This window comes from Mastacembelus armatus, chromosome 6 (assembly GCF_900324485.2).
Source record: "Mastacembelus armatus chromosome 6, fMasArm1.2, whole genome shotgun sequence".
In the NCBI taxonomy this organism is placed as follows: domain Eukaryota; kingdom Metazoa; phylum Chordata; class Actinopteri; order Synbranchiformes; family Mastacembelidae; genus Mastacembelus; species Mastacembelus armatus.
The window spans coordinates 12,550,789-12,567,156 of record NC_046638.1 but is presented as its reverse complement, the minus strand read 5'-3'; the positions used below and the strand labels follow the sequence as shown (position 1 = coordinate 12,567,156).

At 39.8% G+C, this 16,368-nt stretch overlaps 1 protein-coding gene across 4 annotated transcripts in view; it reads right to left on the bottom strand.

Annotated features, from left to right (window-relative positions):
* The window catches only part of bcar1 (BCAR1 scaffold protein, Cas family member), a 68,036-nt gene that overhangs the window by 15,002 nt on the left and 36,666 nt on the right, over positions 1–16,368 (bottom strand). For 3 of the 4 annotated variants that reach the window (XM_026311537.2, XM_026311538.2, XM_026311536.2), the window contains exon 2: positions 1,120–1,851. In XM_026311537.2, coding sequence (XP_026167322.1) covers positions 1,120–1,851 — 732 coding nt within the window. Of the gene's footprint in view, positions 1–1,119; positions 1,852–16,286; positions 16,329–16,368 lie in introns of all 4 variants that reach the window. The other variant, XM_026311535.2, reaches the window with a different exon arrangement.

Genomic DNA, 16,368 nt, shown 5'->3' with positions numbered 1-16,368 from the left:
GGGTGGCAATGAATCTCCACATTTTTTCCTCAATGGAGCTTTGGTGAAAGTTTGGTGGTAGAACATAGGCCAAAAGATCACCACTATTAATATGGTTCATAACTAATATGACTAGTGTATCAGCTTTAATTATTGTAAAAGGATAATAACAAACAAGGACAATAAGAAAACAACAGGATCTTATCAGGACACCTTCAACACATCTAAAAAGTAGCAACTTTTGCCATACTGTGCTGTCCTTTAAAAAATAAATGGTTGAACTGGTGAAGAGTTATTGTTTTCACAAGAATAGTTTAGAAATAAAAAATATAAAGCAGTTAGACACACAGAACGTCATGTGTTAAGAAGCAGGGGAGCAGCTGGTCCCAGCATCACCAATAAACACATACTCACACATACTCTGACTCATCACGGCACATATGGTTTACTGCAACACAGCAAGCCTTATGGGGTGCTTCCAGAGACTACACACATGCATCTGCACACATAAAGGTTTTCACCTGCTAATGCCAGGAAGTAGTTTCTCACCTAACCACAAGATCAGAGCTTATGTGTACAGCTGGCTCAGCTAACAAATGTTGAATCTAATGAGAACATTTACTACAAAGGGTCAAATAAAGACTAATTTGGGACAGTTGTCTCACCCACTCATTGATTAATTGGACATCAACAGCAAAACAAGTATTTAGCCTGTGGTAAAACAGAAAATCTTATTTTTGTAAACCATCAAGCTGCTTTCAGTCCCTCAAGCAAAAGGTCTCATATTACCTGACAACAGTTCACTGAAGAAGTGTGCGACTGGTGATGTATAGCGACAGTGACAACAGCAGAAGTTTGTATGTTGTGTACATGACACAACGACATCCATAGCTTAGCTCGGGAATGATAAAACCATTCCCATCTATTACTTAAGCATCACACATTTTCTAACTGATCAGTAATACATATGTTATTTCCTTCATTCCTGTTCTTTCCACATTTTCTTTCTTTCTATCAGTTGCATGTTTAATGTTTTCTTTCTTTTAGTTTATGTACAGTAAGGGCATAAATTAATCTAAAAATACTTTACCCAGTCAGTTATTTACTTCCTTGCATCCTTCCTCCTCACTACTTCCTTACCTTGCCCAGTGGTTTGTTGCTGTTCTCCCAGTTCCTTTTATCCAGGGAGGGAGGCACTTGATACACATCCTGCCCAGTCCCTGATACGATTGTTGGGGGCACTCCTTGGCCTGGCCCTGGGCCTACAGAAGGGGGAACCTGGTAGATGTCTTGCCCTGGTAGTTGGAACTGTCTCTGTGCTACAGTTGGGGCCTTGCTGGGGGTTGCAGGCTGGGCCTGTGGAGGGGCTCCACTCGTGCCAGAAGGGACCTGATACAGAGATTGGGGACTAGATTTGGGGCCGTGGGAGGGGGGCATCATGTAGACAGAATCAGGGTTGGGCTGTGGGAGGCTCGGGGTAGAGTAGGCTGGGTGCATGGATGTGTACTGAGCTGAGGGAAAGGCCTTGTTGGCAAAACCAGGGGAAGAAGTGGTAATGGCAGCTGAAGACGGAGCAGGTGTTGGTTTGGTGTAGGTGCTTTGAGGAGGGAGATGTCGCTGCACCTGGGAGGTGGAGCACGAATCCGGCATTGAAGGTGTGGCCTGATGCTGCTGCTTGCTGTCGTACATACCAACCAGGATTTTGAGACGGTTCCCGGGGACAATACCTTGGCGACCGTGGAGGGAGCAAAGCCACCAGCCATCCAGTCCCTGTGTGTCACGCTCCAGCACTGTCATGATGTCACCCTTGCGGAAGGACAGCTCATCTGGAGACTCTGCCACATTGTCATATAATGCCTTGGCCAACACATTCTGTAGCAGAAAAAAAGAGTAGAAATAGAGATAAATAAATATACTACATTTTATGTTCCTATCTATTGTGTATAGACAGTGTACACTATCCTCCAAGTTTGAACACGCCTCAAAATTTGCAAGTTTTACAATTTAGCTTTGGTGTCAGCGAAATTTATGGATGTATTATACTATTTGAAATATTTGTTTCTTAGGATAATAAGACAAAACAACCTTACTTTTAATGCTACAGTCAGATCTTTGATTCCTAAATTTTGATCCTTTTGCATTGATTACAGCTTTACAAACTTTATACTCTTGCTGTGAGTTTTTCAAGGTTTATTGCTGGGATCCGTTCCTAGGCAGTCTGCAGAAATTTCCAGAAGTGTTATGCATTTGTTGGCTGGATGCTTTGGACCGTACAATCCAATTTGTCCCAGAGAAATTCTATAGGATTTAGGTTGGGTAACTAAGAAGGCCAGTTACCAAAGATACACAATGGATTGTGCTGAGAACTGGTTGAGCCTTCCTATTGAACCTACCTATTTAGATTACCCTGTCATATGGTCCAAAACAGATGCTTCTTAACATCCATCCATCCATCTATTATCTGTACGCCTTTATTCCTAACCAGGCTCATGGGGATCTGCTGGAGCCTATCCCAGCTCTCTTTTGGGTCCTTTGCAGGGCTGCTTCTTAACAGTTTATCTAAAACATCAATATGTTTCCCGCCTTGACTGCTCAAAGACATCCTGCCATTAATCAACCCATCTGTAGTAGACCTGGTCAATTTATCTCTAGTCACACGCTACGTGGAACAGCCTTTTAAGATTGCTGTAATCATTATTCAAAAAGCCTTGATCCAGGAGGTCATTATAGACCTACCCACTATTTCTAAAATCCTTGAAAAAGCTGTTGCCAAGCAGCTATCTGACCACCATACAGGAATGAACTATTCAAAGATTTTCAATCAGGATTTAGAGCTTATCATAGTACAGAAACAGCATTATTTAAAAGTCACCAATGAGCTTCTCTTAGCCTCACACAATGGACTTGTCTCAGCAGTTGTCCTGCTAGACCTTAGTGCTGCATTTGACACTATCGACCACAGCCTCTTATTACAGAGACAAAAACATGTGATTAGGATTACAGAAACAGCATCAAAGTGGTTTCAATCTTATTTATCAGACAGATTCCAATTTGTCTATGTTCATGATGAACCTTCCACGCACACAAAAGTTAGTTATGGAGTTCCTCAAGGTTCTGTGCTAGGTACACCTTGTGTCACCTTGTACATGCTTCTCTTAGGAAATAATATTAGGTAGCACTCTATTAATTACCATTGCTATGCAGATGACACTCAGTTATATCCATCTATGAAAACAGATAAAACAGACACAAGCATGTCTAAAGGACATAAAGGCCTAGATGACCAGCAACCTTCTGCTACTAAGTTCAGAGAAAAGAGATGTTATTGTATTTGGGCCTTAAAACCTCAGAAACAGCTTATCTGATAATACAGCTACTTTCAATGGCATAGCTTTGGCCTGTAAAAAACCTTGGAGTTATTTTTGACCAAGATATGTTCACACATAAAACAAAGCCTTTGTTTGCCTTCATCCACTTGCACAATATTGCCAAAATTAGGAACATCCTATCTCAAAATTATGCTGAAAAACTAGTCCATGCATTTGTTACCTCAAGGTTAGATTACTCTCTAACTCATTATTATCAGGATGTCCAAGTAGCTCCATAAAAAGCCTCCAGTTAATCCAGAATGTTGCAGCTCGAGTTTTGACAGGAACTGGCAAGAGAGATCATATTTCTCCTATATTAGCTTCTATTCATTGGCTTCTTGCAAAATCCAGAATAGAATTTAAAATCCTTCTCCTCACATACAAATCCCTTCATGATCAAGCTCTTTCATACCTTAAAGACTTCATAGTACCATATCATCCCAATAGAGCGCTTTTGCTCTCAGAGTGCAGGTAACCCTGTACATATAAACCCTGTTTGCTGTTGTTTTTTGTAAAGTGCCTTGAGATGATTATATTGTGATTTGGTGCTATACAAATAAAATAATTTGCATTTGAAATTAAATTGAAACGGGGTTTACCAGGCCTTGCTGTCATAAATCTTCAGGGCCCCACAACATGGGTACTTATCAGTACTTACTTATCGTAAACTTGGTTGCTTATTTATCTGATGTTGCTGTCTGTCCCTGCCTTCTCTACCCTACTACTATTAGATACATTAGTTGAGGACTCACAGCAATTCCTTTGGACTAAATGCACAAACACAAATATTAGCACTGTCACACTAAAGTATGGAGATGTCTAATTTGTCACATATTTGTTGTTCCCTTCAGTATTACACTATATTGCAGAAAGAATACACTATGCATCCAATATTGTATGCTATATATTTTCATTTTGAAATGTTTTTTTACAGTTGGAGAGTGGTTAGAGAACAACTGTGGCCATAGTTAAAGTAGATTCCTGGAGTTGCCTCACCACTATAGGCAAAAATGAAGCACATCTAGTATGCATACTCACTGTTGAAAGATATATTTTGTTCCTTTCTAGTGTGAACTTACTATACTCTCTCTATTTAGGATGAATATCTCATATGGAGTTGCAGCACCACAACTATAATAATTGTTTTTGTGGTGAGTTATAGAGAGAGTATGCTCTTACATGTGAGAAAAACAAAAACGTCTTAGCCATAGCTGTGCTTATAATTAGTATGACAGCTACAACATTTAACCACTTCATGATTCATTTTCATATATAACATGCTGTTTGATTTGTGATTTGCCATGCTGCCAATGAGAGGACAAAGGTCAGTGAACTGCTCTTATTGTTTAACTACGGATAAAGTCTGGAATGGAATCTTGACAAAAAAAAAACATAAAACCATGAATAAAGCTAGTAGTTCTGTGTTTAAAAAAGTATGTATAATATATACTTTTCTAATACTGAATTTGACTTCGATACAGGAGATCGGGCGTTGGGGGTTCGAATCCTGACCAGGGGTGTCACCAGTGTGGGCCTTTAGGAAAACTAGAACCGCTGAGAAGGTCTGACAGTCGGTTTGGGGTTTTATTATGTAAACAACTTTGTTTGAACAAAATCTACAGGTCTGACACTGTGACTTTTCCTAAATATGTGTGTTTTATAATTTCTGAAGTCTTGAACATATTAAAATAAAATATACACGAGTTCTGAGCACTTATTCCTCAGACTGCCACAGCCGTCCTGTAGACTGCTCTCATTTAGACCACAGCTGGTCCCAGGTCCAGAATTCTGCCATATTAGAAATTGTTTTGTGGGATGTTTTTGCGTGCCTGTGCATTTTTCTAATATTACACTGTATATCCTGATCAGGAGGGAGAAAGAGAGAGAAGAAGAAGAGGGAGACGACTCGCCATTTTACATGCCAGATTTGTAAGCTAGCAAAACAAAACAAATATGCACAGCTGTTTGTGCATTTCATATATATTTTGTTATTCTTCATGTTAATCATGTCGCATGCACACAAACACACACACACACACACACACACACACACACACACAACACACACACACACAGACAAAATATGAACGAGAACAAATTTTTCCACTTCAAGAACCGCTTTATGGGTTCAAACAATGAAATTATATCTGACAGTCTGGGAGACAGTTGCGGCACTTGTAGGGGGTGCTAGAATGCTGGCTGTTCTAGTCTTAATACTACTGGCCTACCTATGAGTGTTAGAAACAGAAGAGTAATACTGGCTCGGACGTCGCCTGGGTCAACAAGGTCCACATCAAGTGCTGGGGAATCAGGGCAACCTGATGAGAAGTGGGCTATCAATCAATCAAAACTTTATTTATATAGCACCTTACAACCCAGGTTGACCAAAGCGCTTCACAACATTAAAAACAGCTAAAAAATAAAGGATATACAATAAAAAATAATGTAAAATACATCATAAACAAGAAAATGGCAGGATGATGCTACAAATCAAAAGCCAGCCTGAAAAAGTGAGTTTTAAGCTTAGCTTTAAACAAGGGGAGGTCAGCGATGGTACGTAGTTCAATGGGTAAACTGTTCCAGAGTTTGGGACCTGCTACTGCAAACAAATGATTACTGTTTGTACCTTGAGCGTGGGATCTCTAGCAGAAGTTTGCCAGTCATTTTGTCTGTTTTTTCCCCCAAATCTGTGACATCACTTAAGAAATTGGCATTTGACGATTTAAAATCCTGGATTTTTTTGTAACATTTAGTAGTTTCGATCAGAACTGATGTTGATTAACAAATATATGCAAAAAAAGTTGAAAAAAATATTTATCTGATATAGTTTCACGGCAGTTTATTTTAGTGGATGTTTTCATCCCGAACATAATGAAAGGGTAATGTTTTTGAACAGTGCACAGGGGTTAAATCACACACATTTGTACAGCTACCTTTGGGATGACACTCACTGGCATAATGTACACTCACCCTAACCTTAATCATCACACTTAAATGTCCTAACCCCAACCTAAACCTGATTCTGACCTGAACCCTCAAACAGCTCTTTGAAGGTGCAAGGATGGAACAAAATGTCCCCAACATGCTGGCACTGAACAAAAACAATGACACAAATGACATGCACACTGAAATCCCCTCTTCATTTTAGTATCCAGACAAACAGGAAGTGCAATAAGGATGATTCACACACTCTCCGAATTGGGTGATGAGTCAGTGACTTGACCCTCAGGACTCAGAACCATCCTGAGTAAGTTCTTGTGCTCTTTCTTTTTCCAAGAATTCGAGTTGCTTTTGTCAAATCAAACACATTTGTATCGGTGAATACTGGCTGTCTGTATGAAAGCAGGCTCATATCTCTAGAAGACAGGTAGTGAAAAAGAATGTTTCAGGAGTGATCGTGAAATGCAAGTATTATTGGCATTCATGTTTAAACAACAATCCTCAACCAAGGAATTTCTGCTTCTTCCAAGGAGTTTCTCTACAGCATCATATGTGTCAACATTAAACCAGCAGTGCACTAGACCTGAAAATGTTGTTGCAACAGAGGTGACTTTTGTAGCAAGGTTTTGTAAAGCAGAGAAATGGTGGGGGGGTTGAACAGTATTCTGAAACTGTGACATTCCCATTTGCATTTGCAAGGTTCCACATGGTATTTTTTAAACAGATGGTGCAGATCAACATTTATTCCAATGAAACAGTTTTATGGCCAGTGTCAACTCAAATATGCTGACAAGTTACAGTTTTGAGGCTGTTTCTTTTGTGACAATAGGCTTCTCTTTATTTCTAGCTAAGAGTGTTAGGGAAAATTTGTTGTAAAAATATGAACATTTACCACAAAACTCAAGTCAAACCCTGCCACAAAATTAAGTGTTTGAAACTTCGATTGCTTGACAGAAAGTTTGGCTGTGACTGGTCTGAAACAAAAAGTAAGGACCACTTGGCTTTGATATGAGCACGTTTAGTAAACTTAAAAACATTCTAGCTCACAGGTACAGAGACATCTTTGCTCTAGACCAATACAGAACAAGTCAATAAAAAATATGAAAAAAGTACCCACTATCAAGGATTTCAGTGTACTAGATAAATGTTGGTATGCCTCCGTAAACATTTAAAGGCACTGTATTCTTACAGTAAATATTAGTTAAGCACTTTGAGTGCTAAAATCAGTTTCAACCTTTAAAAGGTCCAGTCAGCGGTGTATAGACATGGCTGGAAGCCCTCAAACATCCTTGCCTGCTAATCAGCATGAGAAAGCCATCAAGTAGAAACGTGTATGTGCAATTTACAAAGGCAGTCTGGGAGTGTGGTGAAACACACGGGAACTAATCACATTACCCAGACCTCTCTGGATAAATCCTAGTAGCAATAGGCTCTCACAATGTGATGTTACTACCACGACCATTACTGGGATAACCAGCTGCCACCAAGGAATGCCAAAACTCTTTCACGTTTTTCAATCACCAGGGAGATAATGGAGCAGAGGATTATTGCATGATTATTGATGACTGAAAATTTTGTATTTCACAAAACTGGTTTTTATGGTTCACACCATAAAAACACTGCCAGTGAAGTTTGATAACATCTTTAGACAGATATTTAATTGAATGTATAGCAGTTGCAGCATATATAATGTGGTGAAGACAGACAATACATTAATGGATTAAATCATCAAGACTAAGATAAACAAGGTCTCACATTTTGTTTGTCATTTTGCAGAAAATTTAGCAAGTCCAACTGCTGAAAGAGAAGGAAAAAGAAAAGGAGAAAGAGGTTTCCACTGACTGTCTGTCTCACTATAGACAGGTATCTCATCTGTGTATGTCTGTGTAGTTTAATACCCTTTGTCTCGTGCCTTCCATTTAACCCCTGGGGACAAATACTTGCCTGTCACATGTGTTTTTGTATGTTTGAGTTTGTGTGTGTGTGTGTGTGTTTGTGTGTGTGTGTGTTAGCTGGAGTTGGGAAGAGCAAAGCAGGACTTGCTGAGTTAAAGAAGTGTGAGTCAGGATGAAGTGAGTTGTACACCTTTGGATAATTCTGGGTTAATTGTGGAAAATCATAGCTAACTGGAGAGAAACTGTCGGTAACTGGGAGAGATGAGAGCTGTACAGTGACGCATTATTACTTCAGCTTATTTATGGACTTAAGGAGGACACTATAGGCGGTCTATTGAATGAGCACTGACCTGAAAATTATTTAAACACATTCTAAAAAAGTGACACAGAGCTAGACGATACTACAGGAATAAGAAAGACTACATGTCGTTGATATTAAACTATTATTTGTCAGCACTATTTTCAGATGCAGTCAACACACGCAAATGCTAGTCCATCAAGCTGTTTTAAGTACACTGGCACATTAATGTGTTTTGCATCAAAATACAACCCAAAAAAATTGTGTTAGTGTGGTAAGAAGCATCATTCTGGCTCAAATTATTATCATCGTCACTGAAATCCAGTCACTGTGTTATCTTTGTGCCCGTAAAACCCTTCACCAGAATGATACATACTTGACTTGTTACAAATGATTCATTTAAGTCTACTTCACCAGACTGTAATTATATTTAAACACTGCCATGTACAGTCAAGAAAAGCAGCTGTGACAGTTAACTTATTAATCACACAGTGAAAATGCAAATATATACAGTGGGTACGGAAAGTATTCAGACCCCTTTAAATTTTTCACTCTTTGTGTCATTGCAGCCATTTGCCAAAATCAAAAAAGTTCATTTTATTTCTCATTAATGTACACTCAGCACCCCATCTTGACAGAAAAAAACAGAAATGTAGAAATTTTTGCAAATTTATTAAAAAAGAAAAACTGAAATATCACATGGTCATAAGTATTCAGACCCTTTGCAGTGACACTCATATTTAACTCACATGCTGTCCATTTCTTCTGATCCTCCTTGAGATGGTTCTGCTCCTTCATTGGAGTCCAGCTGTGTTTAATTAAACTGATTGGACTTGATTAGGAAAGGCACACACCTGTCTATATAAGACCTTACAGCTCACAGTGCATGTCAGAGCAAATGAGAATCGTGAGGTCGAAGGAACTGCCTAAGGAGCTCAGAGACAGAATTGTGGCAAGGCACAGATCTGGCCAAGGTTACAAAAGAATTTCTGCAGCACTTAAGGTTCCTAATAGCACAGTGGTCTACATAATCCTCAAATGGAAAAAGTTTGGGACGACCAGAACTCTTCCTAGACCTGGCTGTCCAGCCAAACTGAGCAATCGTGGGCGAAGAGCCTTGGTGAGAGAGGTAAAGAAGAACCCAAAGATCACTGTGGCTGAGCTCCAGAGATGCAGTAGGGGGATGGGAGAAAGCTCCACAAAGTCAACTATCACTGCAACCCTCCACCAGTCGGGGCTTTATGGCAGAGTGGCCCGACGGAAGCCTCTCCTCAGTGCAAGACACATGAAAGCCTGCATAGAGTTTGCCAAAAAACACATGAAGGACTCCCAGACTATGAGAAATAAGATTCTCTGGTCTGATGAGACCAAGATTGAACTTTTTGGCGTTAATTCTAAGCGGTATGTGTGGAGAAAACCAGGCACTGCTCATCACCTGCCCAATACAATCCCTACAGTGAAACATGGTGGTGGGAGCATCATGTTGTGGGGGTGTTTTTCAGCTGCAGGGACAGGACGACTGGTTGCAATTGAAGGAAAGATGAATGCGGCCAAGTACAGAGATATCCTGGAAGAAAACCTCTTCCAGAGTGCTCAGGACCTCAGACTGGGCTGAAGGTTCACCTTTCAACAGGACAATGACCCTAAGCACACAGCTAAAATAACAAAGGTGTGGCTTCGGAACAACTCTGTGACCGTTCTTGACTGGCCCAGCCAGAGCCCTGACCTAAACCCAATTGAGCATCTCTGGAGAGACCTGAAAATGGCTGTCCACCAACGTTCACCATCCAACCTGACAGAACCGTAGAGGATCTGCAAGGAAGAATGGCAGAGGATCCCCAAATCCAGGTGTGAAAAACTTGTTGCATCATTCCCAAGAAGACTCATGGCTGTACTAGCTCAAAAGGGTGCTTCTACTCAATACTGAGCACAGGGTCTGAATACTTATGACCATGTGATATTTCAGTTTTTCTTTTTTAATAAATTTGCAAAAATTTCTACATTTCTGTTTTTTTCTGTCAAGATGGGGTGCTGAGTGTACATTAATGAGAAATAAAATGAACTTTTTTGATTTTGGCAAATGGCTGCAATGACACAAAGAGTGAAAAATTTAAAGGGGTCTGAATACTTTCTGTACCCACTGTATATATATATATATATATATACATACACACACACACAGCAGACTTCTAACTGTAGCTTATAAAATATGCAGCGAAAAATAGTAATTGAGCAGCAGAAAGAAAGTTTGGAATGAGTAAAAAACTTAAAACACAAGCAACTCAATGCTATGAAAAAATCCTGACCGTATTGCAGAAAAGGGCCAGAAGAATATTGTGAGCATTGTAACAATTGGTCATGATAAATCACATTCGACAGTGGTTCTAACTTTCTGTGGAGGTGGCACAAAACTGCTACCGACAGTCATTTCTAAAAATCAGACAATGCCAAAAGCTGAATTCCCATCCTCCATGTTCATGACCACAAGTGACAAAGGGTGGATGGACAAAGAAATGAGGAGCATCTGGGTAGCAAAGTACTATTGTAAACGTCATCATGGCTTCTTTAAAACCAACAAAGCCCTGCTTGTGATGTACAGCATGGGAGCACGTATTAGTCCACAAATCAAACAAAAAATCGAAGCCTACAACTCCATACCTGCCATCATCCCAGGAGGCACGACTAAGTTACCCCAGCCACTTGACTTCGCAGTCAACTGGAGTTTTAAAGCGGTCTTGCATCGCCTGTAGGAGATGTGGATGGTGGATGGAGAGCACAGCTTCACAGCAACCAGGAGGATGTGTCAGGCAACTTTTCAGGATGGTGTGGGATGGATCAACACAGCATGGACTTCATAACCAACACCATCCTGCCAGTATTCAGGCAGTCTGCTCTAATTGGAACTGATGATGCAGATAATGAAGTTGACGACAACCCAACAGAGGAAGATATGCTGCTTCATCTAGCCTCCGGAGTTGGCAGAGTTGTTCAACAGCAACATAAAGGATGAGGAGTTTAACAGAGTTGGTGATGCAGATGAAGTGTGTGTGTGTTAGTAAAGAAAATGGTAAAACAGCCACATCCGCCTGATAACTGCTCTGGACCTTTATTGCAAACCCACAGAATTATTAGTGTTTTATAGCATTTCACGATATGTAGGTTGTCCTTTGTGTATTGTTGCACAGGTAAAGTGTTTGTTTCTACTATTGCTTAGGCGAGCCGTGGCCTGTCTCTCACCCTTCACCTTTCTCTCTCTCGCTATCTTACACACACACACACACACACATACACACACACGTATACCTCCAACAGCATTCCACATCCTTCACATGAAAACACCAAACTCTCTTATTACTTCACATTCCAGGAGTGTCACAACACTCAGAAAAATAAATCAACAACTAAAACAGTGCAATCCGAGTTCTCTTCCCCTCCTTTATTGCTTCTTCCATCCCCCTCCTCCCTCTCTATTTCTTTCACCCTGCACTTCTTTCCTATTGCTCTTTCTTCTTCATTCTGTACTTCCCTTCCCCCTGCCTCCTTTCCTGTCTTGGCATGTAAGACTGCTCTTGAGAAACAGTTGAGATATATGTGTACGACAGAAAGAACCCTCCGCCCAGTGCAGCATCTAGAAGACTGGGATTGCTGCAGGTCACCAGTATCTCGAACATGTTTACAGGCCCAGCGTACATTGCTTTGTATGTGTATTATCTGTCATTTCTAAGCTAATACTACTTATTGCTCTTATTGTGGGTGGAGCAATCTGTGAAACTAGGGATTATATTTTGTTTTAGTGGAGAGTTGAAACATTCGATGCTCAAAATATAGTTCGAAGGCAAACCTCGGGTGCTGAGAATGTTTAATTTTTGTTGTGAAAAGAGTAATTGAAATGCCTTAATTTTAAGATCTCTAAAAATTTTAAGGACATGCCATGGATGGAAGTTTAAACATATCCTTTGTCTCCAATGATTTCAAAACTTGTCCCATACTCGGCACTAAATGTGTACATGTTTTGGCTTGTGCAATACTGCTTTGATCATTTTCTTTCATAACTCCTGCAAATTTATAAAAACACAACGCTAAGTACCTCTAAATATTTATCAGATCTGTGGGGGTAAGTGGTAGCTTCCTTTGATAAGTGTTCCTTAGTCTCTCAGTGCCTTTGTTCAGTTCAGGTTTCTTTATAAGTTGTATTAGAAATTCTTACTTTACTTACTTCACTTGGATAGAGAGGTTCCCCTGTTGAACAACTACACTCTAAAGCCGTTTTCACATATAACCTCTGGGTTATGCCCACAGAATTGGTTCTAGGTCTTTTCCAGAGTTGCCCTTTCATAAATGTAGCTAGCTCACAATGGGAGATACCCCAGTGTCAGATATGTTCTCACATACTCAAAATACTCAGTTGGGCTTATGCCATTGGTGGCACCGTAAGTAGAGGTGCCCACCAGCTTGATGCGAATACTCCGGACAATATGCTGCTGTTTCTTCACATGTGCTCACTTGGACTTCGTACTAGGTAGGGTAATGTCTGCTTAAAGATCAGGTCAATAAACTGACATTTGGTGTTTTCACATACAGGTCACCCATGTGAAGCGTAGATAATTTCAGGGTGTAAGTGCAGGTCTGACAGGGCTTATGAGAGATATTTATAAAACTAGTGTTTGAAAAGGTTCCAACATACGGTCCAATGCTATAAAAAGTGAAAGAGTTCCTCAAAACTAAAAGTATAAAGGAAAAGATTCTACAAGATATGTGCCTAAGTAGCGCCAGATTCTTCATATATTCTGAATAGCACTATACATTATAAAGGTGAACCCTTATATGTCAGTAATGTAAATATGCATGTTGTTATGGATCACTGTTTGCACCATTTGGTAGTAAAAAAAATACAACAAAATCTGTTTTGTCCAAACAGCCCCAGTCTTGCTAAATGCTAGTTAAAGCTGCTGCTTTAGCGAGGGATGATCCCAGCTGAAGAATTCCTGCCCTCAAGCTATGACTCACAGCAGGAACAACAGCAGAGATTGTGTAGCCTGAAGCACAGCACAAACCTGTGTAGGTGTGGCCTGAGTATTGCTCAAGCTGTTGACAGGCAACCCTGATAGGAACTTTGAATACCAGCCAGACACACACACACACACACACACACACACACACAATCAGTTGGCTGGTTCAAAGTGGCTCCACCTTGTACACAACAGTGAGAAATAGAGAGTTAAAGAATCAAAACACTCTACACAAGCAGAAGTCTCTGCAACTGCTGAAATTTGACAGAAATACACTGAGCATCAATAGACTTCTTTATTTATATGTAGAAGTACTAATTCAACAAGCTATGTAAATAAGAACTTTTTATTCTGTAAGTCAACTTGCAACAAACTGCACAACTGCATCTCATTTAAGCATTTGACATTTTTGTGGCCATATTTCTTGTGCTGTTTCAAGGTTGTAGCTCAGTATCTAGTTAGAAATATAGAAAGGTGAAACACTTGGGTCTTTATTTCCTTCAGAAAGCTCTGATTGGTCAATAGTTTTCTCCAGCTTGCCATCATCTGGTGTAACCGTCTGATCTATATCAGAGGTTTGTGGCAATTCAGACTTCTAAAACCAACCTAGTTGGCAAAAACAGCAAGTGTAATTTTAGTTTGTGATATATTAAGCACCCTGTGATGGACTGGTGACCTGTCCAGGGTGTACCCCTGCCTTTCACCCAAAGAGAGCTGGGATAGGCTCCGGAAGATCTCTGTGACCCTAAACAGGAATAAACTGGTATGGATGGATGGATATATTCAGCTTTTAATGTCATATAAAAGGAGTCGGTCTTGAATTTTTTAAACATGTCGAGCATGTTGTTTTCTTAGCTGTTAGCCTTTTAGCAAACTAGGAAGGGACAGGGTCAGAAATTTGGAGTATCAAGGAGTATTCAGAAATTATGTGCAATACACAACAGAAGATCTGAATGTATATCCACAGAGCAGCCCATGCCTGTGGTTAAGGGCTTTACTAACCTGTACTTACACAGGTAGCAAAGACTTGAGCTAAAACCTGCTGGCACACCCTCCGATCACTGTGTGTGAGAGATTACAGTCTTTATTTCTTTGTTCAAAACATACTTGGTACGAAAAGCTGAAGCCTTCATTTTTACACTGAAACACAACATTCATAACAAGCTCAAAGCCGCTGTGGCATGAAGTAGCATGAAAAGCTTTAACACATCAATATTTTAAAATGCTACATATCAGCAGAAATAATATGAAAACAACGAACTAAAGGTGTTAGTTTAAAGTGGTTTCACAGCCAGTGGGTTATGCCTGTGCACAATGGTGAACTGTGACACCTTGATCACCCACATAAATCTGTTGAGAAAGCTGCAGCTGAGACTGCAGTGGTGACTCTATGATCCAGCACTGAGCAACAGGGAGACATCCAGTGATTCGTAGCCTGTTTGTCTGCCAACTGTACTGTACTGTACTGTGAAACTAAGATAAAACAAAATACAGGAATATATATATTGAATACAATAGCAAAACCCTAACCCTACTTCTGAGACATCAGCAAGAAAAGCCTTAGGTCCTCTAGGACAGTGGCTTATTGTGACAGTTACAATTGTATTGTAGTGGTGTTCACCTGCAGTATAAAACTGCTTTTTTTTTACTATAGCTTTTGCTACTCCACTCTAAAAAATAAGGGACCAATACACAGCACACTCCAAAGTTTGACTTCACACAAATAGTTTCATCTGTCACACTAAGATAATTTGTGTTCTTATCATTCAAAGTTACAGTCTATTTGAGACAAACTTCCACCCTTGATTTACAGAAAAGCCAAGCTGTGGTGGAGAGATACATATTAGTGTCACCAAAAAAAAATACATTTTAAGTAAGATTTAATAATGACTCAGTGTTTTGTCTTTGGACATTAAAAAGACACTCAGATGGGCAAGACAGCGATATACATTCAAGCATAGAAGCAGTCTTGCTGTGACCTGACAGTATCAACTACTCAACCTCCATGCTAACAGTCGATTGAAAATGTGAATTTTTATCATCCATGCTAATTTTACTTTTTTGGGAAAATAATGTGACCTGTTAATGAATGAGTGCAGAAATTTAATTTGATACACTCTATTCATGCTCTGGTAGACAATGACTGAAGAATGTTGATTCACATGAGAACATTCTTTGTAATGGCCAGACCATGACCAGTGTGGCATGACACCAGAACAGGACAAGATCTTGTCTTTCAGCACTGTGCCAGATGTATCAGAGACACTGCTGCATTTATGTTCTAAGTGACTGTGATCACTGATCCAATAGATTACACAGATTCAGGAAACTTGATATGACAATACAATCTAGTTTTCACACTGTAACCCGAACATGGAAGAGTTACTGAAAATAACAAATATCTTGGAGGCCTACATATTTTAAGTTACTGACCATGTTATCACAACATCCCTGCTTCAAGTCACCCCTCTTTAACTATGTAATGGAGGCAAAAATGTCTAAAATGTTATTCAATTAAATAATAAATAATAAATATGTAAGTATACTTCATCTAATTTTTAACAGTTCAGTGTTCAGTGTCTCTTACCATGATGCCCATTCTCTGCAGGTCTGCTACAAGTTATAACTATATTGTCACATGTCCTTAAATTGCTTATTAGACTAGAATTAACTTTTAAAACATTAACATTAGGTTAATGGGTTATTTTAAATTCCCTGTATGTGTGAATGTGTGAAGTGTCTGTCTTTATGTGTCAGCCCTGTGATAGACTGGCATTCTGTGCTGGGTGTTCCCCACCTCTGGCCCAATGTCAGCTGGGATTGGCTCCGGCCTGAGACCCTGGATAGCAGGAATATGTGTTAGATAATGGATGGATGGA